Genomic DNA, 27656 nt, shown 5'->3' with positions numbered 1-27656 from the left:
CAACTCCATGGGTGGTGCTGGCTGAGAGTCTGGGCCCGGCCGAGTAGGGAGGGGAGGATGGTAAAGGATGTGTGTGAGTGATCATCACAAAGATTAAATTCACTTGTTGTGGTGCTGTGAGTTTATTGTCACTTTAGAAGATCAACATCAGAAATGAGATTTCCTTGCTGGAAATGGTATAATTAACACAAGAACACGGTGTTATTCTGTGAGGGAATTAAATCTCAGTATAACTGGATCAAACAGTTAGCAGATTTAACCCAACATCATTAAAGAGACAGGCCCAGTGAGTGCTTCCAACATTAAAGAGACAGGCCCAGTGAGCACTCCCCACATTAAAGAGACAGGCCCAGTGAACACTGCCCACATTAAAGAGACAGGCCCAGTGAATGCTTCCAACATTAAATAGACAGGCCCAGTGAGCACTCCCCACATTAAAGAGACAGGCCCAGTGAACACTGCCCACATTAAAGAGACAGGCCCAGTGAATGCTGCCCACATTAAAGGGACAGGCCCAGTGAGCACTGCCCACATTAAAGAGACAGGCCCAGTGAGCACTGCCCACATTAAAGGGACAGGCCCAGTGAGCACTGCCCACATTAAAGGGACAGGCCCAGTGAGCACTGCCCACATTAAAGGGACAGGCCCAGTGAGCACTGTCCACATTAAAGAGGCAGGCCCAGTGAGCACTGCCCACATTAAAGAGGCAGGCCCAGTAAGCACTGTCCACATTAAAGAGACAGGCCCAGTGAATGCTTCCAACATTAAATAGACAGGCCCAGTGAACACTGCCCACATTAAAGAGACAGGCCCAGTGAATGCTGCCCACATTAAAGGGACAGGCCCAGGGAGCACTGCCCACATTAAAGAGACAGGCCCAGTGAGCACTGCCCACATTAAAGGGACAGGCCCAGTGAGCACTGACCACATTAAAGGGACAGGCCCAGTGAGCACTGCCCACATTAAAGGGACAGGCCCAGTGAGCACTGCCCACATTAAAGAGACAGGCCCAGTGAGCACTGCCCATATTAAGGGGACAGGCCCAGTGAGCACTGCCCACATTAAAGGGACAGGCCCAGTGAGCACTGCCCACATTAAAGAGGCAGGGCCAGTGAGCACTGCCCACATTAAAGAGACAGGCCCAGTGAGCACTGTCCACATTAAAGAGGCAGGGCCAGTGAGCACTGCCCACATTAAAGAGGCAGGCCCAGTGAGCACTGCCCACATTAAAGAGGCAGGCCCAGTGAGCACTGCCCACATTAAGGGGACAGGCCCAGTGAGCACTGCCCACATTAAAGAGACAGGCCCAATGATCGCTGCCAACATTAAAAAGACAGGCCCAGTGAATGCTGCCCACAGTAAATGGACAAGCCTACTGAGTGCTTCCCACATTAAATAGATAGGCCCAGTAAGCACTGCCCACATTAAAGAGGCAGGCCCAGTGAGCACTGCCCACATTAAAGAGGCAGGGCCAGTGAGCACTGCCCACATTAAAGAGGCATGCCCAATGATCGCTGCCAACATTAAAAAGACAGGCCCAGTGAATGCTTTCCTTGTTAAAGGGACAGGCCCACTGAATGCTGCCCATGTTAAAGGGAAAAGCCTACTGAGTGCTTCCCACATTAAAGGGACAGGCCCAGTTAACACTGCACACATTAAAGAGGCAGGCCCAATGATTGCTGCCCACATTAAAGAGACAGGCCCAGTAAACATTGCCCAAATTAAAGGGTCAGGTGCAGTGATCACTTCCCAAATTAAAGAGACAGGCCCAGTGAATGCTGCCCAAATTAAAGAGACATGCCAAATGAGTGCTACTCACAGTAAAGAGACAGGTCCAGTGAACGCTGCCCACATTAAAGGGACAGGCACAGTGAACGCTGCCCATGTTAAAGGGACAGGCACAGTGAACGCTGCCCACGTTAAAAGGAAAGGCCCAGTGCAATCTGCCCATATTAAAGAGACAGGCCTAATGAGCTTGACCCACATTAAAGGGACAGGCACACTGAGTGCCTACAACTGCCGACCATATTAAAGTAACAGGCCCACTAAGTGCCTCCCACATTACAAAATGGAGAATGCTGAAGTCAGGTGCTGAGATGTGTGACCAGCATGGCCGTCACTGGGTATTGTGTCTGCTCTCCGAGATGGTGCTGGTCACACACTGGCTGCATTCTCAATGGAAGTCCATGTTTTTAAAATCAGAAGTACATCGGAAGCTGGCATCTAAGGACCTGGAGCAGAGCAGATACGGTAAACAGGGGCAGATGTGGTGCTGGCGTTTCCCAAAAAACGGAACCTGCAGTGGGAAAGAGAAGTCAAAGTCAACAAATTATATCATGAAAAAGAGCTTCGATATCCAGAGGAATTTCACAGGAGCAATAACTAGAAGGTAATCAGCCCGTGAGGGGGGAAAGTGAAATGTTTAAAATTGGAATTCCAAGGGAGGCTTCCTGATTCGTCAGGCACGTTTCAGACACAGAAAACCCAGCTGGACCTGAAAAAGGCCAAAGTGTTCTGATACTGACCCCAGGACACTGACCACAAGACACTGGGCCCAAGGACACGGACCCCAGGACACTGGCCGCAATGTACTAACGCCAATATACTGACCCCAAGAAATTGACCCAAGGGCTCTGATCCCAAGACTCTGACCTCAGGATATTGACCTCAGGACAGTGACCACAGGAGACTTGTCCCAGGACACATTATCCCAGGACAATTGATGCCAGGGCACATGACCTCAAGACATATGACGTCAGGTCACATGAGCCCGGGATGTTGACCAGATGACTCAGATCCCAGGATTCAGACCCCAGGACACTAAATCCAGGATATAGTCCAAGGATAGCAACACCAGGTCACTGAGCCAGACTGGGGATATTCACACAAGGAGAGGTCATTGCCACAGGTCAATTTGCAAAGTCACTGAAGCACAAGTTACAATCCATGGAATTTTATCAATGGGAAACAATGTGGATTGAAGAACTGCATCGGCAGAGGCCCAGTAATAAAGGAGTGCCGCACTGTCAGAGGGTCAGTACTGAGGGAGTGCTGCACTGTCAGAGGGCTCAGTACTGAGGAGTTCTGCACTGTCAGAGGGTCAGTACTGAGGGAGTGCTGCACTGTCAGAGGGTCAGTACTGAGGGAATGCTGCACTGTCAGAGGACCGGTGCTGAGGGAGTGCTGCACTGTCAGAGGGCCACTACTGAGGGAGTGCTGCACTGTCAGAGGGTCAGTGCTGAGGGAGTGCTGCACTGTCAGAGGACCGGTGCTGAGGGAGTGCTGCACTGTCAGAGGACCGGTGCTGAGGGAGTGCTGCACTGTCGGAGGGCCACTACTGAGGGAGTGCTGCACTGCCAGAGGGCCACTATTGATGGAGTGCTGCACTGTCAGAGGGTCAGTACTGAGGAGTTCTGCACTGTCAGAGGGTCAGGACTGAGGGAGCGCTGCACTATCAGAGGGTCAGTACTGAGGGAGTGCTGCACTGTCAGAGGGCTCAGTACTGAGGAGTTCTGCACTGTCAGAGGGTCAGGACTGAGGGAGCGCTGCACTATCAGAGGGTCAGTACTGAGGGAGTGCTGCACTGTCAGAGGGCTCAGTACTGAGGAGTTCTGCACTGTCAGAGGGTCAGTACTGAGGAACTGCTGCACTGTTAGAAGGTCAGTACTGAGGGAGTGCTGCACTGTCAGAGGGTCAGTACTGAGGGAGTGCTGCACTGTCAGAGGGCTCAGTACTGAGGGAGAGCTGCACTGTCAGAGGGTCAGTACTGAGGGAGTGCCTCACTGTTAGAAGGTCAGTACTGAGGGAGTGCTGCACTGTCAGAGGGTCAGTACTGAGGGAGTGCTGCACTGTCAGAGGGTCAGTACTGAGGAACTGCTGCACTGTTAGAAGGTCAGTACTGAGGGAGTGCTGCACTGTCAGAGGGTCAGTACTGAGGGAGTGCTGCACTGTCAGAGGGTCAGTACTGAGGGAGTGCTGCACTGTCAGAGGGTCAGTACTGAGGGAGTGCTGCACTGTCAGAAGATCCATACTGAGGGAGCGCCGCACTGTCAGAGGGTCAGTACTGAGGGACTGCTGCACTGTCAGAGGGTAAGTACTGAGGGAGTGCTGCACTGTCAGATGGTCAGTACTGAGGGAGTGCTGCATTGTCAGAGGGTCAGTACTGAGGGAGTGCTGCACTGTCAGAGGGTCAGTACTGAGGGAGTGCTGCACTGTCAGAGGGTCAGTACTGAGGGAGTGCTGCACTGTCAGATGGTGAGTACTGAGGGAGTGCTGCACTGTCAGTGGTTCAATATTTATTCCTCAATACCATCACTAAATACAACTGAATGAGTCATTGAACTCAGTTCTGTTTGTGGGACGTTGCTGTGCAGTATGGCACTGTTACCGTCTCTTTCGCATAATGGTGACTGCACTTCACTTAGTGTGAAGCACATTCAGATATCCCGGGTTGTGAAAGGTGCGTGATAAAGATAGGGGTAAATGTAAGGGATTGCGGGTAAATTTTCCAGTCCTGCCCTCCGTGGGAATCATCACGGGCTGGATGGCAAATTTGACAGACTATTGAGAGGTTCGCTGACCTTAGGAGGAAAGCTCCGGTGTCAGGGAGGGCGGGGCCTGAATAACCCACCCTTCTTTCACAAGGGATATCACAGGCGACTTAACTGGGGCTGCTGAAATCCTGATCAGTTTTAATTTGTTGAAGTGACATTGGCGACAGTTAATAAAGATTCACAATAATTGTGAAATGTCCCTATTGTGTTCTTGTGTGTTTTATGGATCAGTGAAAGGGCCCTAGATTTTGCAGAGGTGACTGTTCCTGTCTGATGTCAGTGAGATCAACTAGTCACTTATAATCCAACGCTGCTCTGTTAACTTCCTCCCTAATTGGTGACATTTTAATTAGCTGGATCTTCTCGAAAGGATTAAGATTAGTGAGGAGAGACTCCTTTAATTCTCCAGCTGTATCGCCCACGTAACAAGCTCGATAGGCACATCAATAACAAGCCTTAATACTTCAGATATTCTCCAGTTTGGAGCTTTCTTTTCTGCACAAGGAAAGGTGGAAACTTCATTCCCGAGTGGAAATTCTCGTGTGAGTTTGTAAAACAAAATGGAAGCAAGTTCTGCGTAAAGGGGGCACCATTCCGCAGGCAAGATGCCAAGACGGTATATGGGGAATACGAGCGAGCCACCTGTCTGGGCTTACATTGACATTGTTGGATGAGATAATGTGGGGAGTGAGCCACGATCTCTGACTGAGCTCCCACCCATGTCACTGAGGCAACACCACACCCCCGTCTCCAACAATCGGCCATGTTGGAACCCCATAACCGTGTAAAGCTGCCATTTCAATGAAACACTGCCATAGGGACGTGGTTAACATCTACTGTTGGAAATAGGGAGGTGGGGTTGGCTAATTATGGAACAATTTTTTAATATTCATTCAGGGGATGTGGGTACCGTTGGCCAGGCCAACATTTATTGCCCATCCCTCACTGCTCTTGAGAAGGTGGTGGTGGAAGGCCTTCTTAGGTCCTGCAGTCCACGTGGTGTAGGCACATCTACAGTGAAGTTCCAGGATCTTGACCCAGCAGCATGAAGGAACGGCGATATATTTCCGAGTCAGGATGGTGGGTGATTTGGAGGAGAATTTCCAAGCGGTAGGGTTCCCATACACCTGCTGATCTTTCAGGATGGTGGCCGTCAGGGGTTTGAAGGAGCTGTCAAAGGAGCTTAGGTGAGTTCCTTTAGTGCATTATTTAGATAGTACATATGCTGCCACTGTGTGTTGGTGGTGGAGGGAGATAATGTTTGTGGAAGGGGGAGCAATCAAGCGGACTGCTTTGTCTTGGATGTTGTCGAACTTCTTGAGTGTTGTTGAAGCTGCACTCAACCAGGCAAGTGGAAAGTATTCCATTACACTCCTGACTTGTGCCTGGATGTTGATAGTGATTGTCGGGAATGTTGGGACTGCTGTAGCAATGGGTCACTGCACCAGGTGGATTTTGTAGCTTTATGCAAAGTTGGTGTAGATTACACCTGGCGTACAGTCCAGCAGAGAGGACCCTGAAATGGGACAATTTAGTTCATTGGTGCATCCCAAGGCAGACTGGGGATTAAAGTGGGGTCCCTCCAGTCAGCATGGCTCAGTATTATTCTGGGAAGATCTTACATTCCCCCTCTCTTGTCAAGTCCCGTCAGATGGGACCGGACTGTGTGGATTCCAACATAATGTACTAGAGGCATAGCAGATTCCAACCTTGTGACTGAACGGATGACACTTGTCCCCTTCCTGTCCTTGTGGGGTGCACATTCGGAGTCCCCGCAACCACAGACTGACAGCACAACAGGACCCTGGGCCGCACTGCACATCCCGATCACAGGCCTGGCAAGAGAAAGAGGGAGGGAGTTAACGAGAGGCATTCAAATCTCAGGTAGATGCTGCACAATGGTGTGCAAAATAAAACCAATGGAAATGTTTATAACCTGCAATTACTTCTCTGACTGATCAGCCTGGAAAACAGAAAAGGAAAGAGTTTGGCTTGAAGAAAAGCTAAAGAAGCAAAGCCACAGGAGAAAACTCCAGAGAAAAGCTCCAAGGAAAGGCTTGGAAGCTGAAGGCAAAAATTACAGCCGGGATTTAACCACCGTGTTGCACACGCGTGGATTTGGACACGACAGATAAATACTGGGATAGGCCAAAATCACGTTTCGTGTTGGGTGTGAACCAATTTGCAATTCACTCTGCCGCTCCCGATAGCACGTTCCAGATCTTGGAACTCAAAACTGGCGAGCATATCACCAACCCTCATTCGCAATCATTTTGATCTCATTAGCGAGATTGAAGTCGAATGCAGCGTCCTCCTGGGAATTACTCGACGCCCCAGCAAGAAATGACACGGGTGTCGTTCAGTGCTCCTTTTAAAAAACGTGAACCTGGAGCAATGGCTGCTGACAGGGGGGGGTGAGGAGATGAGTAGCCATTTCCATTTTCTGGCATTGGGTGACTGTGTCGAGTCTGCACGTTCTCCCCGTGTCTGCGTGGGTTTCCTCCGGGTGCTCCGGTTTCCTCCCGCAGTCCAAAGATCTGCAGGTTAGGTGGATTGGCCATGCTAAATTGCCTGGTGGTGTTACTGGGTTATGGGGAAAGGGTGGAATGTGGGCTTGGATAGGGTGCCTTTTCCAAGGGCCGGTGCAGACTCGATAGGCCGAATGGCCTCTTTCTGCATTGTAAATTCTATGAAATCGATTAATGATTCCGCACCCACTCTTGCAACCAGTGCAGCAACAGCTGGATAAAAAGACAAATGTGGGAGTTATCGCCCCAGTTGCACCATGAACCGTATTGTTATAACCTCCTTGGGGGCCAAGGACTGTGCTTCATTCGATTTCCCCCTTACACAGCTGAGTATGAATTCTCCAGGTAATTTGCAGGGGGGGGGGTTTCCCCTTAACAAGGCAAAAATACTCAGTATAAGAACCCCAATCTGGGTGCAGGTCAGAGAGAGTGGCCCTTTGGGGAGAGGAGTAGTAGTTTCCCTATTTCTGTGTACACTATAATAAACCAGTTATTCATTTCTACCCTACCATGTTGACTTGTTGCCTCTCCCATTCGGGTTCTGCATACATAATGGTCCAGGTCCCAAAACCGAACGGAACCATCCATATTGGGGTAACTTGACCAAGTTCAACAAAGCCATCGACACAGCAGTAAATGTGCTCAGTGAAAGCCTGACTCAACTCTTGACGAACATGGGGCTAAATTCTCCAATTTTGAGGCTATGTCCAAAGGATCTGTGGTGGTTTATGTGGGGGAAATTGACGCCGCCCCAGCACCGACCCTCCGACTGGTGAGGGGCTAGTAGCCGTGCCACGTAAAGCATCCGGCCTCCATGAAATAAATGGCCGGAGAATTGCCGGGTCCACGGCCGCGCATGCGCACGGTGACCATCTACAGCCGTCGCTTTGTAGAACATGGTACCGGCCGCGTGCGGACCCGACCTGCCAGGTGGTGCCCACCTGGACATCCCTCACCACCCCGTGGTCATCCCCCAACAGTCCCCCAGCCCTCGCCTAAGCCACTGTGGCCAGCAGCACGGCTCCCGCCCAACTGTGGCAGCGCTAGACTCAGTCCGCAGCCGCTACGTCGGGTTACCACACCACTGAACTCGGCCATCAAGGGCGGAGCATCGGGGAAGGGCCTTCAGGTGACATCTTGAGGCTGTCCCAATGGCGTGCAGCGTGTGCCCCAATGATGCTGCTTTGGAAGGGGGCGGAGCATGCACAACATGTGCAAAACAGGCGCCACCCCCGATTTGGTCGTAAAAGCGGATTCTCTGCTTGATCGGCAATTACGAAATCGGCATTGGGAAACAGAGAATCTCGCCCATGATCTTTTCAAAACTCAATGTCAACAGAGGCTTTTGACAACTTCTCCTAGATGCAGAGTCCAGACTGATGACCATATTCATTGCATACTTTGGAAGATTCTGCCGTTCACAATCATCTCATCATAGGAAGTAGTTCAAAGGCAATGTCGGCCATTTTGTATGGCCTCCAGTGTGTCATCTGCCAAATGGACCATGTTTTGGTTTAAGGCCCAAAAGTGGAGGGACATGACACACTGCAGTCCTGGGACACCTGCAGGAAGCATTATGCTGAATGACAATTGTGAGTTCTCTGAGATACGGGACTGGATTCTCCATTCCTGCGGCTAAGTATTGATGCCATTGGAGAATCTGCGAACTTTATAACAGAAAAACGGGTGCCGCACCTGGACCGTCTCCAGTACCGTTGAGGGGCTAGCACCCATGCCACGTGGAAAACACTCGATTGAAAAATAGTGCGGGATACGCCAGGTCCGTGAACGACACTCAGGATATGCAAACGATGCCTACTGAATGTGCAGAGTGAAACGCATTGATGCCGTTTTCGGGGTGATGGAGAAATTGCGATTTGGCGTCAAATCAGGGCCTGCCATGGTTTTGGCGTCAGAAGCTATTCTCCGCCAAATCGCATTTCCCGATTCCGGCGTTGGCTAACAGAGAAGCCTGCCCAGAGTTTTTGAAAGTACAGGTCGCGACCCACGGATGGGTGTCAGACAGGTCGCAAAGGCGGGATAGAATTGCTTTTCGCTTGCACACATCAGCCACTAACACAGAGTTTCCCAATGGCAGCATTCAGAAACTTGCAAGGAAAATCCTGCCGCAAATGTCAATTCAGCCCTCTCCTTAAACAATGGATGAGAATTAGGACAGATTTGACAATTAGGAATTCTGGCTTATTGCACAAGAATCATGTTTATCAATGTCTCCCCTTTAATTATCTTAGGTAAGTAATTTCAGTGCAATGTATTTGGTTTCAGAGACATCGGAGCTGATGGACGTACATTTATCAGGAAGATCACAGTAGAGTGAACGCAACTCAGGGGAAATGACCATGTGTGCCCCACTGTCGGTCAGAACAGAACCATGCTTCATATCTTAAAATCCTTCCCTAATTTGTGCTCAGCCTTTCTGCACAGAAATCTGATAAATCTGAGTAAAGGGTGATTAACGTAGCACTTGATTAACTTACCAAATTGTTTAAGCACGGAGTGAGCGGGGGTGGGGGGGGGGGGGGCAACTTCTCTATTGAAGTGTAGGATTGGCAAGATCATAAATATTGTAGCTAATCGATTTATCTGTCAATTGACAAAGGCAGGGATTCACCTACTCTCATTAAATGAGCGCGGTGAAATTGCACATTGGCTCAGAGGCAAATTCATACAGCACCCATCTGAAATTCAGTTCCAATTGCTCCATATAATTAAGCATTGGGAGTGATTTGAAAGGTCTGCAAATGGGATTTAGAGTGTTTTGTGATTCGCACATATTTGCTTTTAAACCCTCCACAAAAATGATCACAAAACTGACCACCCTTCTCTCTCCGTTTAATTAAATACCTTGCCCACTTGTGCTGTGTTCACGTGTCTGTGAACACGCATGTATTCAATCACACAAGTCATCCAGTTAGTGTGGATCTCAGCGGTTTCAACACTTGGGGATATGGAAGGCACCATGTCGCTGAGAAAGGGGAGAGATGTCTGAACACGAATACGCCTTTTACGTTCCCTTACTCTTCATTTCAGTTGTGAGCTGTGATTCTGCGAGCAGCAATTAAAATGGCTAAATAATATCTCAGAATATGTGTTTCATAATGCAGGCGTAGAACCCTATAAATACTCAGCCAGCTAGGCTGCATGTTCACCGATTAAAAAAGAGTTGTCTGAACATTTCAGGTCGATGGCCTTCGATCAGGTGCTGGCAGATCCGCTGAGTATTTCCAATGTTGTCTGTATTAAATTCATGTTTGCGTTTGGGGGTTGGTTAGCTTTAATTATCCTGTCCTCACACAATGCTGACATAAACTCAATGCACCAGGGGCTGCTGGATAGTGATTAAGAACAGGAAAACTAGACAGTTTTATTTCCCTCCCTTGCCAGGGGCAAGAAAGACGGACTCATAGAAAACAAAAGCTGTTAGGCAGTTCCCAAACTCATCCTCGATTCCAGGTCTCCAGAGATTCCTGGGGACCGTGAAGCAGTTGGCAGAATCCATACGAAATATGGTACAAGTCACAGAACCTTTGAGACATCTACCAGGCATGGTGCTGGGACACACGTCAAGAGCAGGATTCACTCACATCAAAGTAATGCTCGCCACTATGGTCCATCCCTACCCCTGTCACCCACCATAGCAGCGGATGCTTCATCTACAGGCCTCTGAGCAGTCCCATATCAAGAGCAACTAGATGGAAGTTGCCGACTCGTGTACTGCACTGCCAGGAGATCGTCAGGCACATAGATGAGGTACGCTGTCATTAGAATTACAGCCACGTTAACATGTGAGAAATTGTCAGGCCACATCATTGGTCAACGGTCATCATTGAACCAGGCCATAAGCCACTGGTGTCATTGCTCAATGAGGAGGAGCTGGCAAAGATGATACAAAGTTGGGTGGGAGGGTGAGCTGTCAGGAGGATGCAAAGATGCTTCAGCGGGATTTGGACAGGCTGCGTGAGTAGGCATATGCATGGCAGATGCAGTATAATGTGGATAAATGTGGGGTCATCTGCTTCAGTAGCAAAAATAGGAAGACAGATTTCTTCATTCGGCCTGTTTCTCACCTGATTGTTGAGCTGGCGTTGGTCACCCTGTTTCTGCTTTGTTTTGCACTTCAGTCCTTTTGTCATCCTGGGAGCTCAACGAGTTGTCCTACTTTTCCTTCTTGTGCAAATAAACACTGTCGGTACCTGAAGTATTTCATTTCCAATTGGGACTGCAGTTCAAGAAAGGGAATAGGTATAACCCTGGGAATTATAGGCCGGATAGTCTCCCTTCGGTCATAGGTAAATTATTAGAAAGGGTCCTGAGGGATAGGATTTATGACCATTTGGAAAGATACAACTTAATCCAGGATAGTCAGCACGGATTTGTGAGGGGTAAGTCTTGCCTCACTAGTTTGATTGTAGCCTTTGAGGAGGTAACTAAATATGTAGATGATGGTAGAGCAGTTGATGTCGTATACACGGATTTTAGTAAGGTGTTTGATAAGGTGCCCCATGGTCGGCTCATGCAGAAAGTAAGGAGGCATGGCATAGAGGGAAATTTGGCCGATTGGATCAGTAACTGGCTATCACATAGAAGACAGAGGGTGGTGGTAGATGATAAATTTTCACCCTGGAGCCCAATCACCAGCAGTGTACCACAGGAATCAGTTCTGGGTCCTCTGCTATTTGTGATTTTTATCAATGACTTGTTTGATTGAGTTGAAGGTTGGATTAGTAAATTTGCTGATGACACCAAGATTGGTGGAGTAGTGGATAATGTGGAGGGCTGTTGTAGGCTGCAAAAATACATTGATAGGATGCAGAGCTGGGCTGAAAAGTGGCAGATGGAGTTTAACCCTGATATGTGTGAGGTGATTAATTTTGGTAGGACAAATTTGAATGCGGATTACAGGGCTAACGGCAGGGCTCTGAAGAATGTGGGGGAGCAGAGAGATCTCTGAGTTCATGTCCATAGATCTCTGAAAGTTGCCACCCAAGTGGATAGAGCCGTGAAGAAAGCCTATTGTGTGTTAGCATTTATTAACAGGGGGATTGAGTTTAAGAGCTGTGAGGTTATGCTGCAACTGTACAAGACTTTGGTTAGACCACATTTGGAGTATTGTGTGCAGTTCTGGTCACCTCATTATAGGAAGGATGTGGAAGCATTGGAAAGGGTGCAAAGAAGATTTACCAGGATGCGGCCTGGATTGGAGGGTAGGTCTTATGAGGAAAGGTTGAGGAAGCTAGGGCTTTTCTCATTGGAGCGAAGGAGAATGAGAGGTGATTTAATTGAGGTGTAGAAGATGATCAGAGGGATAGATAGAGTGGACGTTCAGCGACTTTTTCCTCGGGTGGATGTAGCTGTTACAAGGGGTCATATCTATAAGGTTCATGGTGGAAGATATAGGAGGGATGTCAGAGGTAGGTTCTTTACTCAGAGAGTGGTTGGGGCATGGAACACACTCCCAGCTATGGTAGTGGAGTTTGACGCTTTAAGAACTTTCAAGCGGTTATTGGATAGGCATATGGAGTGCACTAGAATGATTGAGAGTTGATTGATTTTATCTTAGTTTCATACTAGTTCGGCGCAACATTGTGGGCCGAAGGGCCTGTACAGAGCTGTACAGTTCTATGTTCTATTATTTGAATAGGTGCAAATTGAGAGAGGTGGATAATCAGTGAGACCTTGGTCTCTTCGTGTATTAGTCGCTGAAAGTAAGCGCGCAGGTACAGCAGGCAGTAAATAAGGTAAATGGTATGTTGGCCTTCATAGCGTGAGGATTTGAATATAGGAATAGGGATGTATTACTGCAATTGTATAGACATAGGTGAGGCCGCACCTGGAGTATTGTGTGCAATAAGGAAGGATGTTCTTGCTATGGAGGGAGTGCAGTGAAGGTTTACCAGGCTGATTCCTGGGACAGCGGTACTGTCATATGAGGAGAGACTAAGATGGTTAGGATTATATTTTTGGAGCTTAGAAGAATGAGAGGGGATCTCATAGAAACTTACAAAATTCTAACATGATTAGATAGGGTTGATTCAGAAAGAATGTTCCTCATGGTGGGGGAGTCCAAAACGAGGGGCCATAGTTTGAGGATAAGGGATAAACCTTTTTGGACTGAGGTGAGGAGAAATCTCATCTCCAGGGAGTGGTGAATCTGTGGAAGTCACTTCCGCAGAAAGTAGTTGGGGCCAAAACATTATGTAATTGCAAGATGGAATTAGATATAGATCTTGGGGCTGAAGGGATCAACGGATATGGGGGGATGGCGGGATCAGGATATTGAACTTGATGATCAGCCACGTTCATAATGAATGACAGAGCAGACTTGAGGGGCCGAATGGCCTCCTCCTGCTTCTCATTTCTATGTACGTTTCTATGTGTGTGTGCCTTCCAGAATCCAGAGTTGCCGCCTACACCTCATGAGGTTTTCCTTTGGTCTTTTTCCTGAATGCGTACAGTCTCAAACTACAGCAGACACACTTTCTAAGGTCACAGTGGACCTTTCGACAAAACAGGATATCAATCTGGTCGAGAAATTGGAAGCATCCTCCCAGTTGACAAGGAGGCAATTGACAGTGACTGCAAGTAACCTCCAATAGATTCACCAGGGGCAAATCCAATGTGAGAGTGTGTCCGTGTCAACCATGACTGCCAACAATGGTGGCCACAGAGACCAAATGGTGGTACCATGAAAGCTTGGTTCAAACAGCAAAAACACTTTACTCGCACTGACGACCATCTGGTCTGCAATGAGAAGCTGGTCACCCCAGTTTCCTTTCGGCTAGAGATCCTCCAAACAAATTCCACCAGGACCATCTGCACCTCACCAAGTGCAGGGCACAGTCCCAATCCACTGTCTGCTGGCCAGGCATTTCCCGGTAAATGAGGACACGATAGTGAACTGCCAGCTGTGTGTCCTGCACAAACAGGACCAAAGAGTGTCCCTCGCTCTCACACAGTTCCCCACCAGGTTATCGGAGAGACTGGGCTTTGAGTTATTTGCCTACAACAGCAAATCATTCCTTTTTACAGTGGATTACCTTTCCAGATGCCTTTGAGGTGAAGCAACTGGACATGACAGCCATAGAGACAGTAGTCAAAGCACAGAAAGAGATATTCATGAGCCACGGATTCCAGGACAAGATTAATTAGGAAAATTGCCCACAATTTTCAGGTGAGTACTTTTGCCCAAGTTGCCATCACATCCAGGCACAAGCTACCGTAACAGCTCCCCAAGATAGCCACAGTCAAACAGGGTGACAGAAAGAGAGGTCCACACTAAAAAAAAACCTCCTCAAAAAGAATGAAGACCTTCAAACAACCTTTTTAACCCATTGGTCTACCCTAACACTCAAGAAGCTCGACATCATCCAGGACAAATAACCCACTTGGTTGGCACTCCATCCCCTGGGGACATCTCTTCCCGCAAGTTCCCCAATCACACACCATCCTGACTTGGAGTCACATCACTGCCACTGGTTTAAAATCCTGGAACTCTCCTCCTCCCACCCAAGCACTGGTAGGTGCACCTACACCCGGCAGATTGCACAGTGCAAAATGGCGGCTCATCACCACATTCTAAGGGTAATTAGAGCTGGACAATAATGCTGGCTTTTCCAGTTTTGCCTACATTCCATGAAAAATAAATAAGAATTAGGATGTGGGTGTTAAGTTATGGGTTAAGAGACATTCCAATTAGTTGTCTCATTTATGTTAAGTATCCAATAATTGACACTGATTATGTAAAGAGGCTTCAGGTGGCCTTAGTGTCAGGTGATGTGATGATAGAGTTTTGTGCAAAGTCTGTGAAAGTAAATTAAAGGTGTTGGTGAAAAGGAGCAGGACCTTTGACTCTTTATACAACTGCAGCTAAACGTATAACAGTGGGATATACTGCAATCTGTGGTGTATTTTTCAAGATCTAGAATAAAGATTTAAAAAAACAGAACTTCAAAGATCAAAGTTGCAGGATTACTCCGAGTATTACAGGCTAGTGAGTATAGAAACAGGAAGATAATGTGTGGCTGTGGGAGTATTGTTGAAGTGAGGGTTTCAAATTCTTGGAGTGTAGTGTATCGTTTTGGGCAAAAGGACCGCATATACAAGATGGACATTAGATCATTGGTCTGAAATATTAACTGTTTCTCCACAAATGCCTGACCTGCTCTTTCCAGCATTTTCTATTTTTATTTCAGATTTCCAGCTTTTTTTAATGATCTTTATTGTCACAAGTAGGCTTACATTAACACTGCAATGAAGTTACTGTGAAATTCTGGCACCTGTTCGGGTACACCGAGGGAGAATTCAGAATGTCCAATTCACCTAACTAGCTCGTCTTTCTGTATATCAGCGGTTAACCAGTTAACCAATACTGTTGGGGAGGATTTAAACTAGTTTGGCAGGGTGAGAAAATCAGAAGATCACAGAAGGTAGCAGCGAAGAGATCAAAGAAGAGAGAGATATAAACAGAAGGAAAATTAGAAATATCCCAAAAATTGCTGGAACCAGATTGGGGAAGATAGAAAAACTGGTGAAGAAGGTATCGAACTGCATGTACGTCAATATCTGTTGTGTGATTAATACGGTTCATGAGCTGTAGGCATTAATTGGGATTATGACGAGGTTGCATTAACAGAGAAATGGCCCAAACAATAACAGGAATGTGTTTTTAATATTCATAGTTAACTGGTGTTCCCGAATAATAGAGAAGGAACAGGAAAAGTTGGACTGGCAGTATTTAGTATGGATGAAATTAATTTCTAATAGAAAGGATTTATTAAATGGATCTTTGAATGAATCTAAATGTGTTGAGTTATGGAAGAGGGTGGGAACTGTACCATGGTTGGGACTTTGTAATATGATTCCAAACAGTGGGGAGAAAAGGAGAAAGCTGCATTTCCGTAGCACCTTTCAAGGCCTCAGATGTCCCAAAGTGCTTTGCTGTCAAGAAAGTACTTTTGAAATGTAGCCACTATTGTACAACAGGAAACAAGACAGCCTATATTTACACAGCACGATCACACAAATAACCACATGTTAAATCTGTTTTAGTGAATTTGATTGAGGGATACACATTGGGCTGGATTATCTGGTCGCCGACGCCGAAATCACTCAGCGATCGCCTGGAGAATCACAGTTCCCAACCAAATCGGGCGCCGCTTTCGCGATGCTCCGCACCCTCCAAAGCAGCGTACTCAGAGATTACGCTGCGCCACGTATCGACGGACTCGGTCGGGAACTCGGTGTGGCGGCTGCGGACTCAGTCCAACAGGGCTGACCCGTGGGCAGGGGGCGACTTTATTAGGGGCTGGGGAGCACTGTGAGGGGGTGGCCCAGGGCGCACGAGCCGGCCAAAGGGGGGGGGGGCACTATTCCACGGGCCAGGTCCGCAAGCAGCCTCCACCGTGTAGCAGCCGCGCCGGTGCCGTGCGCATGCGCGGCCATGGACCCGGCAATCCTCCGGGCTGTATCGGCAGCTAGAGTCGGGTGCTCTATGCTGCTGGCATGCTGGCATTTTTTACGCCATTTCTTTCTGATGTAAATCGGCACCGTTCTCACTCTGCCGTTGGGACAAAGCCCCAGAATCGAAGAATCCAGCCGATTGACAAGGACACAGGGAGAATTCACCTGCTGTCCTTTGAAATGATAGAATGGGATCTATTGGCACATTTGGTAGTGCAGATGCAGCCGTGATTGGGGGAGTAGTGGGGGGGCAACCAGGGGATGGGCTCCCCCCCCCCCCCCCCCCCGTGACCGGGGTGTCCAGGCACGGACCTCCATTCCCAGAGCCTGCGAAGCAGCCACCTTGCTGCACACCCCACTGACTGTCCACGGGCCATTGTTGCACAGAGTGGCACCGCCATATGGGGACCCCCACCTCACCCCCATTGTCAAACAACGTGGAACACCAGATATACTGATATCATGTTCCAGCCAGGCATATTGGACCTCCATGACAGCACGGACGCGCCTGTGCAGCGAGGTCTGCGAGATCCCAGACAAGTCCCTGCTTGGTGCCTGGAGGACCCCATGACGAAGAGGTTCAAGGCGTCCGTCACTTTGATGGCCACCGGGAGAGGTGTCCTCCTATTGGATAGGTACATGGATTACGGTAGAATGATGGGGTGTAGAATAATTTAATCTTGGACAAAAGTCTGGCACAACATTGTGGACCGAAGGGCCTGTTCTGTGCTGTATTTTTCTATGTTCTATGTTCTAGGTGTGCCCCATGGTCTGGCAGGTAGGTCACACAGTTGCCCTGCTCAGCCGGAGACTTTGGCAACATGCCCAGTCCAGCAGGTCCTCGAATGACAGGCACTGCCAGTACACACAAGGCCTGATGTGCGGCCTCCTTCCCAACTCTGCTTTGGCCTGTTGGGCGGCCTGCTCTCCATCCTCACCGACAGGATCCTGTTTCTCTGGGGCTGGCTCTGCTGCTGCAGGGTCCTCCTCGAGCAGCTCCTGCTCATACACAGTCTTAGTGCATCCCCCAGATCTGCGGCTAACATGAAAGCCACCATTCCTGTTTGGATTCCGAAGTCCATTGTCTGCAATGGGTTAAAGGCAGACATGTTAGCATGGTGCATAACCCCGTGACCAACCAAGTCCATCATGCTACACGGTGGCCCCGGCCTGCACTGCAGCTCTCGTCCCCACATGACCCCCTCCCTCCTCTCCCATGCCCACACCCACCCTTGGCCATTCCCCCAGTACTCTGCCCTCTGCACCGCACCCGGCACAGCGGGGCTTCTGGTCCCGTCACCCGACCCTGCAGCAGGGGTACCGATGGATGGCGCGACCTATGCCAGGAGGTATGGTCTGTGGCCCTGTCCAGAGCCGTCCTGTAGGGGGTCCTTGAATGGGCCATGTGATACCCCGATGGCGGGTGGTGCCTAGCTATGGGTGGGGGAGGAGATTGATTGGGTGGAGGGGTGGAGGATTGCGGGAGTGGTGAGGTGGGGGTACCCATACAGCGGTGTCACCCTGTGCAACCATGGGCCGTGGATGGTCAGTGGGGTGCGCAGCAAGATGGCTGCCTTGCAGACCGCGGGAATGGAGGTCTGTGCCTGGACACCCCGGTCATTGGGGGGGGGGGGGTAGCCCTGACCCCACGGCCTATCCCCTGGTTGCCCCCCACTATTCCTCACCCCGGCCCTGGCGGACGCCATGCCCCCAGCCAGCCATGCCAGCGGCTGGACCGGCAACCCACGGTCGCGCCTCTGGAAACATGACCTACCTCCTCTCTCTCCATCAGCAGCCACCATGCATGTTTCCCGAGTTTTAAAGCCACAAATGAACCTCGCCGCCTGATTCCTCCTGACGGAGGCGGCGCATCACAGGAGCCCTGGAAAATACCCTGTCAGGCACATTAATGATATGCCAATGCCGTTTACTGTACGTGCGGAGTAGAATGCATTGACGCTGCTGTCAAGGCACCGGAGCATGGCATTCCATCGGAAGCCCGACTGCGGCCACATTTTCCGGCTCATGCACGATTCTCTGCCGAATCGCTGGACAGTGAATCCAGTTAGGTCTCAGTTGGGTCCTGGTGGATAACTCTGGACATCTCACTTGAGGAACAAAGTAAAAGCCTGTGAAATGGTCCAAAGGAGCTTTGCCAAAATATCGTCAGTTAAGAGGGGAGGTTGGAAAAGTTTGATATGTTCTCTCTGGAACAGAAAGAGTTAAAAGCTGACCCTCAGAGAGAGTTCAAAGCGACGACAGATTTTGATCGAGTAGATCAAGAAAAATTATCCTCTTGGTGAGTGAGCCATTAACAGGAGGACATTGATTAAAAATCATTGGCTAAAGTTCCAGAGGTGAGGTGAGGAGAAATGTTTATTTTACCACTTGGGCATTGGGATCGACCTGAAAGGCTGGTGGAAGCTGATTGTGTCAATAATTTTAAGAAGGTGTTGGATGCTACTTGAGCACGGGGAACTTGTCGGGTTAGAGACAAAAAGCAGAGATGTGGCACCAGCTCCTGTGCAGTATACTGTATACAAATACATAGTGTATTGTTACAGCGTGTTATAGTGTCCTGTATACTGTGTGTTCGGACAGGGAAAGGCGTTTTTGGGCCACTCCCGTCCCATTCTCACTAACCAGTGCAACTGAATAGCAATGCCTCTGAATGTTTCTGTCTCATTTATCTCTCTCACTCGCACACACACACACTCCCGCTCTGGCTGCAGATCTCTGATTTTCTGTCTTTCCATTTTCTCTTTCTCTCTCACACTGACAAACAAATATACAGATTCACAGTCATTCATATAGACACACACATATATATATATATATATAGACAGAAAGACATATACATGCAGGGATAGATGACACAGATGCACAGACATATACTGACAGGACAGCACAGTGCACAGTGGTTAGCACTACTGCCTCACAGCACCAGTGACCTGGGTTCAATTCAGCCTTGGGTGACTGCCTGTGTGGAGTCTGCACGTTCTCCCAGTGTCTGTGTGGGTTTTCTCCGGGTGCTCTGGTTTCCTCCCACAGTCCAAAGATGTGCAAGCAGGGCCGGCTCAAGGCACCGGCAACTCGGGCAGTCGCCCGGGGCGCCATGTGCTAGGGGGCGCCAGACTCGGGTCCCGCGCATGCGCAGTTGGGGCGGCGCCAACCAGCGCATGCGCGGTGGCCGCACTCCCCCAGTGTGGCCGCACTCCCCCAGGGCGGGCCCCCCCCCCCCCCGGTCCGCCCCCCCGCTCGGTCCGCTCCCCCCCCCGCCTCGGGTCCGTCCCCCCGCCCCCCCCTCGGGTCCGCCCGCCCCGCCCCCCCTCGGGTCCGCCCGCCCCACCCCCCCCGCCCCCCCCTCGGGTCCGCTCCCCCCGCCCTCCCCCCGGGTCCGCCCCCCCTTGGCCCCGCCCCCCATCTCGGCCCCGCCCCCTCTCGCCCCCCCCCCCCCCCCGGCCCCCCCCCCCCCCCAAGGGCGCCGAAGTTCAGTTTGCCCGGGGCGCCAGCAACCCTAGGGCCGGCGCTGTGTGCAAATTAGGTGGATTGGCCATGATAAATTGCCCTTTAGTGTCCTAAGTGGGTTACAGAGTTATAGAGATAGGTGGGGGAGTGGGCCTGGCTAGAGTGCTTTTTCAGAGGGTTAGTGCAGATTTGGTGGGCCGAATGGCCTCCTTCTGCACTGTATGGATTCTATGGACACTCAGACTCACAGGTTATGGATGGAATTCTGCAAAATATCTCTAAGTATGGTACCCAGCGGTAAACGTGATGCAACTTCCATTGTGTGTGTCATCGCAATCCAGATCGCAATCCACCCACACGTGGAAGTTTTTCTGGAGGGGTGGGGGGGGGGGGGGGGTTGCACTGGCACTGAGGGGGCGGGGCCTAAACATGTCCACAAGCCTGGCTTCGCAGAGATGGCGTCCTCCCCCAAATCCACCCCCCATGGATTGGGGCCCTGCCAATGAGACTGCCTTCAGGTCCCCTCCCCCAGTCACCGGCACCAGCGTTTCCCCCTTCTCCACAACCCAAGGTGAGCGACACCCCGTTATGGGGTCACCAAATTACACCCCCGCGCTCATGCCCCCCCCCCCCCCCCCATGCCCCCCTCTTCATTTTCCTGCCTCCTTTCAGGCCACACCCCCTTTCAAACCCTTTCCCTTTCAGGACCCACCCCTTGTCCAAAGATATGCAGGTTAGGTGGATTGGCCATGCTAAATTGCCCCTTAGTGTCCAAAAAAGGTTAGATGGGGTTATTGGGTTACGGGGATAGGGTGGAAGGGAGGGCTTAATATGGGTCGGTGCAGACTCCATGGGCCGAATGGCCTCCTTCTGCACTGTATGTTCTATGTCCTATGTTCTTGGCAGCACCAACCTGGCACTGCCCCTGGTGCCCGTATGAAACCGTCTTACACCTTGGCAAAGCACTAAATCCATTGAGTTGCACTGTCAGATTTGACTTTCTTTACACTGAAGTATTTTTCCTCTCAGACACTGACTGCCAATCTCTTGCCTGCTTTCATTTCAAACCGCTCGTCTTGCTGGATTTGTCTGTGTACCTTCCCCGCTTTCGCAAATCGCACCCTTCCCCGATCAGTTCCTGCCACCTGTTTCTGAATGTTGTTCTAGTTGAGCTCGGGTTTCAGCATCTCACTGTTGCATTCCTGGCTCCTGACATTTCTTGGTTTGAAGAGGACAAGGACAGGCACAGCAGCGAGAGGATCTCAGCTATCTCCGGCCAGGATTGCCGTCGCACCAACACCGGTATAAACACTCATTTCACGTTTTGGAAAAGAATAAAATTCGATGACAGAAGAATTGTGCAAAAAGGAATTCTTCAAGCCAGTACTCACCTGCAAATAACCGAGACAGGAAATCTCCTACCGATTTGCTTGCCTAATAGAACAAATGGCTGGATTGATGTTCCTGGGGTGCTTTGCCCCAATTTTGATCACATCAGTGGATCATTGTCAAGCCAGATGCATTCGTTTTCCTGCACTTCCAACCTGATTCTGCGCCACAATTATTTTATGTATAAAATATACTTTGCATCCGTAAAGTTCAGAACACAACATTGTGCTGCACCAGACAACTTTTTAAAAATTGTGTTTGAACAAATTAAGCACAATCCACCAAAGGGATTAGTATCTGGTATTTATCCTGTTCAATGTATTAATTAATTAAACAGATCTAAATTATTTCACTTCAGCCCTGAAAAATAACACCAAGAAACATCAACAACACAATTTGTCACTAGATTCAGTAAATACACATTTTCAAATCTCTTAATCCCGGATATATGAATAAATTCACTGACTATAATTTATCTACCGATACAGCTTTTCAAATAAAATACGCAGACTTACCCCTGTAATAACAAAACTTTGGCTGGGTATCGATAAAAGTAGGAAAGTTAGAAAGAGCAGAGATTTCATATTGAATCACAGCTTTGTCTGAACAGTGTTGGGCGTCTGTCTCAGTCTGTGGAGCTGGATTGTATAATACACTCTGAATCAGGCAGGGATCTCCAGGAACTGTACCCTCCCACTTCAGATCCTGCACTTCATAAAGCTGTGGTAATCTGATAGTGAGGCATCTCCCTCTTTCTCTCTCTTGCCGTCTCTTTCTATTTGTCTTTTTCTCTTTCTTCCTCTCTATCAGTCTCTCTCATTGTTTTTTTCTATCAATGCCTTTGCCTCTTTCAGCCTCTTCCTTTTTATCTCGATGGCTCTGTCTCTCTCAATCAGTCTTCCCTCCTCTGTCTCTCTCTCTCTCTCTCTTTCTGTCTCTTTTGTTCCACTTTCCCTTTCTGCCTCTGTGTCTGCCTGGCTCTTCCCTACCTATTCCCCTTCCCTATTAATCTCTTATTAGGGCACGATTCAGAGCACATTGGGACTGTATAGCCGTGTGTTTTTCGGTGCCCAGCGCTGAGAAAGATCCCACTATTCAATGGCACTTTGCTGGGTTTCTTTGGCCTTGGTGGGGCCCCACAGAGACATCACGTCAGTCATTTCCTGCACTGATGAGCTCAGCTCGCCAGTACAGGAAGACTACACATGGATCGGGGCATCATTTCTAAAGGCAGCCCCAATCTTCCCCCCCCCCCCCCCCCCCCCCCATCCTCACTGCGCCCTCCAGACCCACCCCCACTTCATCCACCATACGTCTTCCGGAGTCCTTGAGCCTGCAACTCCCATCCTCACACCACCATTTATGGATAAGGCACCCCCAGGCTGGACACCTGGCACAGGCAACCTGGCACATGGGCACCATGGCACTATCAACCTGAGACTCTGAGAGTGCCCCTGCCAGCCTGGAAGTGCCACCCTGGCAATGCCTTGGTGGCACTGCCAGGGTGCCTAGATGGCACATCCAAGGTGCCACGCCCACAGTACCAAGGTGTCCAGGTGCCAGCAGGTGTGCCAGGATACCATCTGCCCTGTCTCCAACCACCCAGGGGTTTCTAATGGCCTGGGAGCCCCAGGGGCCGTTATGACTGGTCCACGTTTGTGTGGACGAGTACTAAATGACGTCCGGTCAATGTCTTGCTGGGGAGGTCATTAGTTCCCAGGCACCGGGAGAATCCTGAGCATACATATCTGAATGAGCCTAATGGATCATTGAAATATACTGATCTGGATCTTGCCCAGCGCAGGCAAGTCGCAGATCGTGAGGTTCGGTTGAATCTCATGAGATGCCTTTAGCATCGTGATGTACTATCGATTGTACGCGAGGCGAGTGATTTACCAAAATCAGGCTTTAATTGACTAGAACACAGCTCTGCGATCGTCTACAGTGGAAAGGGACGATCGTCAGGCGTCTGAGCGTTTATACCTCGTTAATAGAGGCGTGGTTAACTCAGCCTCTCGGCCAATCGGTCGAGAGGCACGTGACCGACCAGGGCCAATGGTAAGCCGATGTTCTGGCCCAATGGCAGACAAGTATGCAGATCATATCACCACACATTGCGCGTAAAGTGTAAAGTCTCTCGCAAGATTCAACGTCCTTGTCGCGACATAAAGCAACAAGGCCAGTAAATCTTTCTGACTTCATTTATCTGTCTCTCTTTCTCTACCTCTCTTTCTGTCCCTCTCTCAATCGTCCTTTCTTCCCCCTCTGTCTTGTTCTCTATCTCTTTCACTTTTTTGTCTTTTTCTCTGTTTCTGTCTCCCTCACTTTATCGCTTTCTTCCTTTCTCCCTCTTTCTCTCTGTTTCTTTCTCTGACTCTTCTCCACTCTCTCTCCCTCTCTCTCATTCTATCTCTCTTCTTCAAACCCCTGAGCTATCTTTAGGAATCAGCGCTGTGAGAGTGTGCTCACGAACACAAGGTGGAAAGTCTACTGATACTTCCATTGATCTTTGTTTTAAGCCATCGCTGGAAAAGGAATCCCGAAGTATTTAAGCGATCGACTGTTCAAAGAATTAAATCATATTCAAAGGTCAGACACTCTGATTTGTTTATCTCAATAATTCAGGACGAGCCATTGGCTCTGAAACTAAATCAATAATGAACATTTGGTCTAATTTAGTTTTAAATGCTAACACTGCAGTTCTTTAGATCAACTTAGGTGGCTGAAGTGAATGTAAATTCTATCAGGACTTGTATTTTTCATCCGCTATCTTAACATATTGTTGTTTACAATTTTTGATCTGGTTGAGTTAATGACTTTTACACACCTAGGGCGAGAGTCGCCAGAAAGAATTCTCATTGTGGTAGCGAGCGGGACCTGCTCATCGAGGCCGGCCATGCTATTCGACGTTATTTGGTCCACTTAACGAGGCCCCACGGGCTACTCGCCAGCGGATTCACTGGCACCGTGCTCGCCAATCCACGCTAAGAAGGTCGACCAGCAATTAAACAACTCTTGCACAGCCAACTCCAGCCAGCTCGCAAAAATGGCACCCAGGACACCGGCCCCAAGATTCGGGGATGTAAATCTGGGCAGGCTCCTAGACACAGTGGAGGCCAGGAGAGATGTCCTCTCTCCCCACCCCAGGGTCCCGGAGTGTCAGCCATAGGGCAGCCAATGCTGCCTGGATGAGGTAGCGGTGGCTGTGAGCACCAGGAGTGTGACCATGAGAACTGGCCTCCAGTGCCAGACAAAGGTCAATGACCTACACTGGGCAGCACGGGCGAGTCGACACCAACACTACCCCCCCCAACCCCCCCACTGAGACCTTTCCACCCCCACACAAGCAAACACCACCCCCCCAAACCTTCCAAACGACCCCTAACCTCTCTCCACCACCCCTCTCCCTTCAACTCCCCCAACCCACCCTTTACACCCCTTCCTCCCACCACTGTGAACCACAAGTGTGGCTAACGGTGCCCTCTCTATGTTTCCTCAGGAAAAGCTCTCCCACCACCATCGGGAGAGGGCCCAGACTGGCGGTGGGGTGCCGGACATAAAATTCCTCATCTGAGTTGTTATTGTCTTACTGACTGACCCATCCCTCCCACTGCCCACATGTCCATTCTCCCGCAGGTCCTCCAGCCGAAGGTGCATCCCAGGCGGCACCTTCTCCAGCCTCCCAGGTGAACACCTCAGAGGGGTGCTCCAAGGAAGACACGTTTGCGGCGTCACAGCTGTCATACCCCCCCCCCCCCCCCCCACCCCCCACCCCCACCCCTCCCCCTCCACCAGCGCAGATACACGCATCTCGGTGGAAAATGTTAGTGGTAATGTTAGTGATCAGGCTTCTGGGGCACAATCTGGTGAGCACCACATAGATGCACATCAGGTGGAGGCAGGAACCCCCAGGCGAGACAGCAGTCAGAGATCTGCTTGATGTCAGGACCCAACTGGATCCCAGCCAGATGCTGAGCCTGTGGAAGAGGTATTCCTGGAGCTGATGGAGATGATAGGGAGTGGCCGGGACATTCAGAGGATGATGTCAACGTGACTCCAGCAGATCCATAGCCGATTGGAAGAGTCCCAGAGGCTACGGGCGGAGATGTCACCGTCAATGCGTGGCACGGAGGCCAACGCTGCTCGGGGAGAGACTGCAGTGGAAAGCCTGGAGCACGATGCCGGCACCATTAGTCCAATGCATCTTGCAGATGGTGACGGCCATGGCTGAGGGCACATATGATCCAGGGGTTGGCATTGTAGTGCCGCATGATTGCCCCCATGACTGCCCCCCCCTCAGCGCCTGCCCCTCACCCTCCCATGGTATCCCACCCATGTGGAGGGTCCCACAACCCAGCCGAGGGTCCCCCACCCCCGCCGAGCACTGGGGTGGCAAGCCCAGCATCGCCGGGCTCTTTGCCTGTGAGAAAAGATGGCTACTGACCTCCAAGCAGTCCCTGCAGCAGCCCTTCTGCCAGGTTCAAAAGGAGTACTAATTGACGCCAGCGTGACCACTTGCTGGGGTGACCAATGAATGACGGAGGCCATTGGATGTGGGGTGGTTCCCGTTAATTAGGTGATGATAATTGGTTTCTCGCCACGCTACGGCGAGATCCTATTTTCGCCTACGGGAGCAAACTGTTTGGCGCCTGTTGCGATTCTCGCTTTCGTCCGCTCTCGTTATTCACCAACCTCGTTTTACTCGAGCGAGAGCGCAACAAGGCCAGAGAATTGCGCCCCTAGAACACATCTTCAGCTACACTGTGTGTGTAACAGGGTTTCCATATTTGTACTGGAAAGAGATGAGGAACAGGAACCCTGGTTCGGAGATGTTGGAGCCAATTTCCTTCTTCGATTCTCTGAATGAAAGCAGGTCCTCGCCGATTATTTACTGAACCACAGTAAAGTCCTTTGATTTTGAAGATGGGTATGCAGGGAAGCTAGCCCCAAGTCTTCCTCAGCTGGAACAGGGATCGAACTCCATGCTGTTGGTGTCAAGTGGCTCCAAAGGCTGGCCATCTGGCCAATTGAGCTAACCAGAGGGTCTGTCCAAAGATGTACAGGCTAGGTGGATTGGCCACGCTAAATTGCTCCTTCGTGCCCAAAAAGGGTAGGTGAGGTTACTGGGTTACAGGGATAGGGTGGAGGTGTGGGCTTAAGTAAGGTGCTCTTTCCAAGGGCCGGTGCAGACTCGATAGGCCGAATAGCCTCCTTCTGCACAGTAAATCCTCCGATTCTATGATTATCACAACCCAAAGACCATGACAGCTGAGAAACTGAGGAAGTAAAAAACATTAGGGAATTTCTATGTCATCACTTAAAGCTCACTGTACTCCAGACTGCAGTTATACTAGAGAAAATAATGCACCCCCTCCAAAGGGTTTCAGAATGCTTCGGATTGAGTCACTTGACAGCTGTGCATTAAGCTGCTGCTTTTGCAGGTGCGAGTACCAGTGATTGCCATAGAAACCATGTCAAGGTGATCCCATGATCAATAAATACAGTCGCAATCAAAAGAGAACGCACTTTGGGCAGCACGTTGGCGCAGTGGTTAGCAATGCTGCCTCATGGCGCCGAGGTCCCAGGTTCGATCCCGGCTCTGGGTCACTATCCGTGTGAAGTTTGCACATTCTCCCCGTGTTTGCGTGGGTTTCACCCCCACAGCCCAAAGATGTGCAGGCTTGGTGGATTGGCCACGCTAAATTGCCCCTTAATTGGAAAAAAATGAATTGAACACTCTTTAAAAAAAAAATTTTTATAGGAAAAGACAAAGAGGATGCACTTTGGGAAAGTCTGAAAGCTACAATGAGGATGCAGCCTGAGTATCAGAGATTTGACTCTCAAAGTCATCATTAGATTCCTGCCCCTTTCCCCACTGGTTATTTCTAGCATTGACTCTTCGGTATGTTTATATATGGTTCAGCACAGAAACAGGCCATTCAGACCAGTGCACCTGTGCTGACTCTTTGAGAGGGCTATTGACTAGTCCTACTGCCCATAGCTTCTTCCCCATAGCTCCACAAACATTTCCATTATAAGCAGAGGGTGAGTTCCCTTTCGAAAGTGATGATAGGTGCTTGTAAGAGTAGTTTTTCCATCAGGTTTCTTGTCTATGAGAATAAATCCCTGATTCTAGATAATCTAGAGTCTAATTCTAGAGTCACAGACAGACTCTCGGCGGTTGTGGCAAGGACTAAACAACATAGCGGGCTACAAAGCGAAGCCGAGCAGTATATCT

At 49.8% G+C, this 27656-nt stretch overlaps 1 protein-coding gene across 1 annotated transcript; it reads right to left on the bottom strand.

The window, feature by feature from the left end:
• Positions 1-1575: 1575 nt before the first annotated feature.
• On the bottom strand, positions 1576-22048 carry prok1 (prokineticin 1). Its single transcript, XM_038820766.1, has 3 exons — positions 21934-22048; positions 6263-6388; positions 1576-2296 (listed from the first exon to the last, which is right to left on the bottom strand). Exons 1-3 carry the CDS (start codon positions 22000-22002, stop codon positions 2174-2176), a joined length of 318 nt encoding a protein of 105 aa, XP_038676694.1. The 5' UTR covers positions 22003-22048; the 3' UTR covers positions 1576-2173.
• Positions 22049-27656: the final 5608 nt, after the last annotated feature.

The sequence above is a fragment of the Scyliorhinus canicula genome, chromosome 15 (assembly GCF_902713615.1).
Source record: "Scyliorhinus canicula chromosome 15, sScyCan1.1, whole genome shotgun sequence".
In the NCBI taxonomy this organism is placed as follows: Eukaryota; Metazoa; Chordata; class Chondrichthyes; order Carcharhiniformes; family Scyliorhinidae; genus Scyliorhinus; species Scyliorhinus canicula.
The sequence above is the reverse complement of the archived record's forward strand: the minus strand, read 5'-3'. Positions and strand labels throughout refer to the sequence as shown.

What these genes read in the sequence shown, in the direction of transcription:
- prok1 (XM_038820766.1), bottom strand. Translation starts at nt 22,002, where the DNA reads ATGAAATCTCTGCTCTTTCTAACTTTCCTACTTTTATCGATACCCAGC. An exon ending in AAAGTTTTGTTATTACAGGG is followed by an intron (nt 6,389 to 21,933) that starts GTAAGTCTGCGT and finishes TTCTCTTGCCAG; the next exon opens with GCCTGTGATCGGGATGTGCA. An exon ending in GTCATCCGTTCAGTCACAAG is followed by an intron (nt 2,297 to 6,262) that starts GTTGGAATCTGC and finishes TTCCCACTGCAG; the next exon opens with GTTCCGTTTTTTGGGAAACG.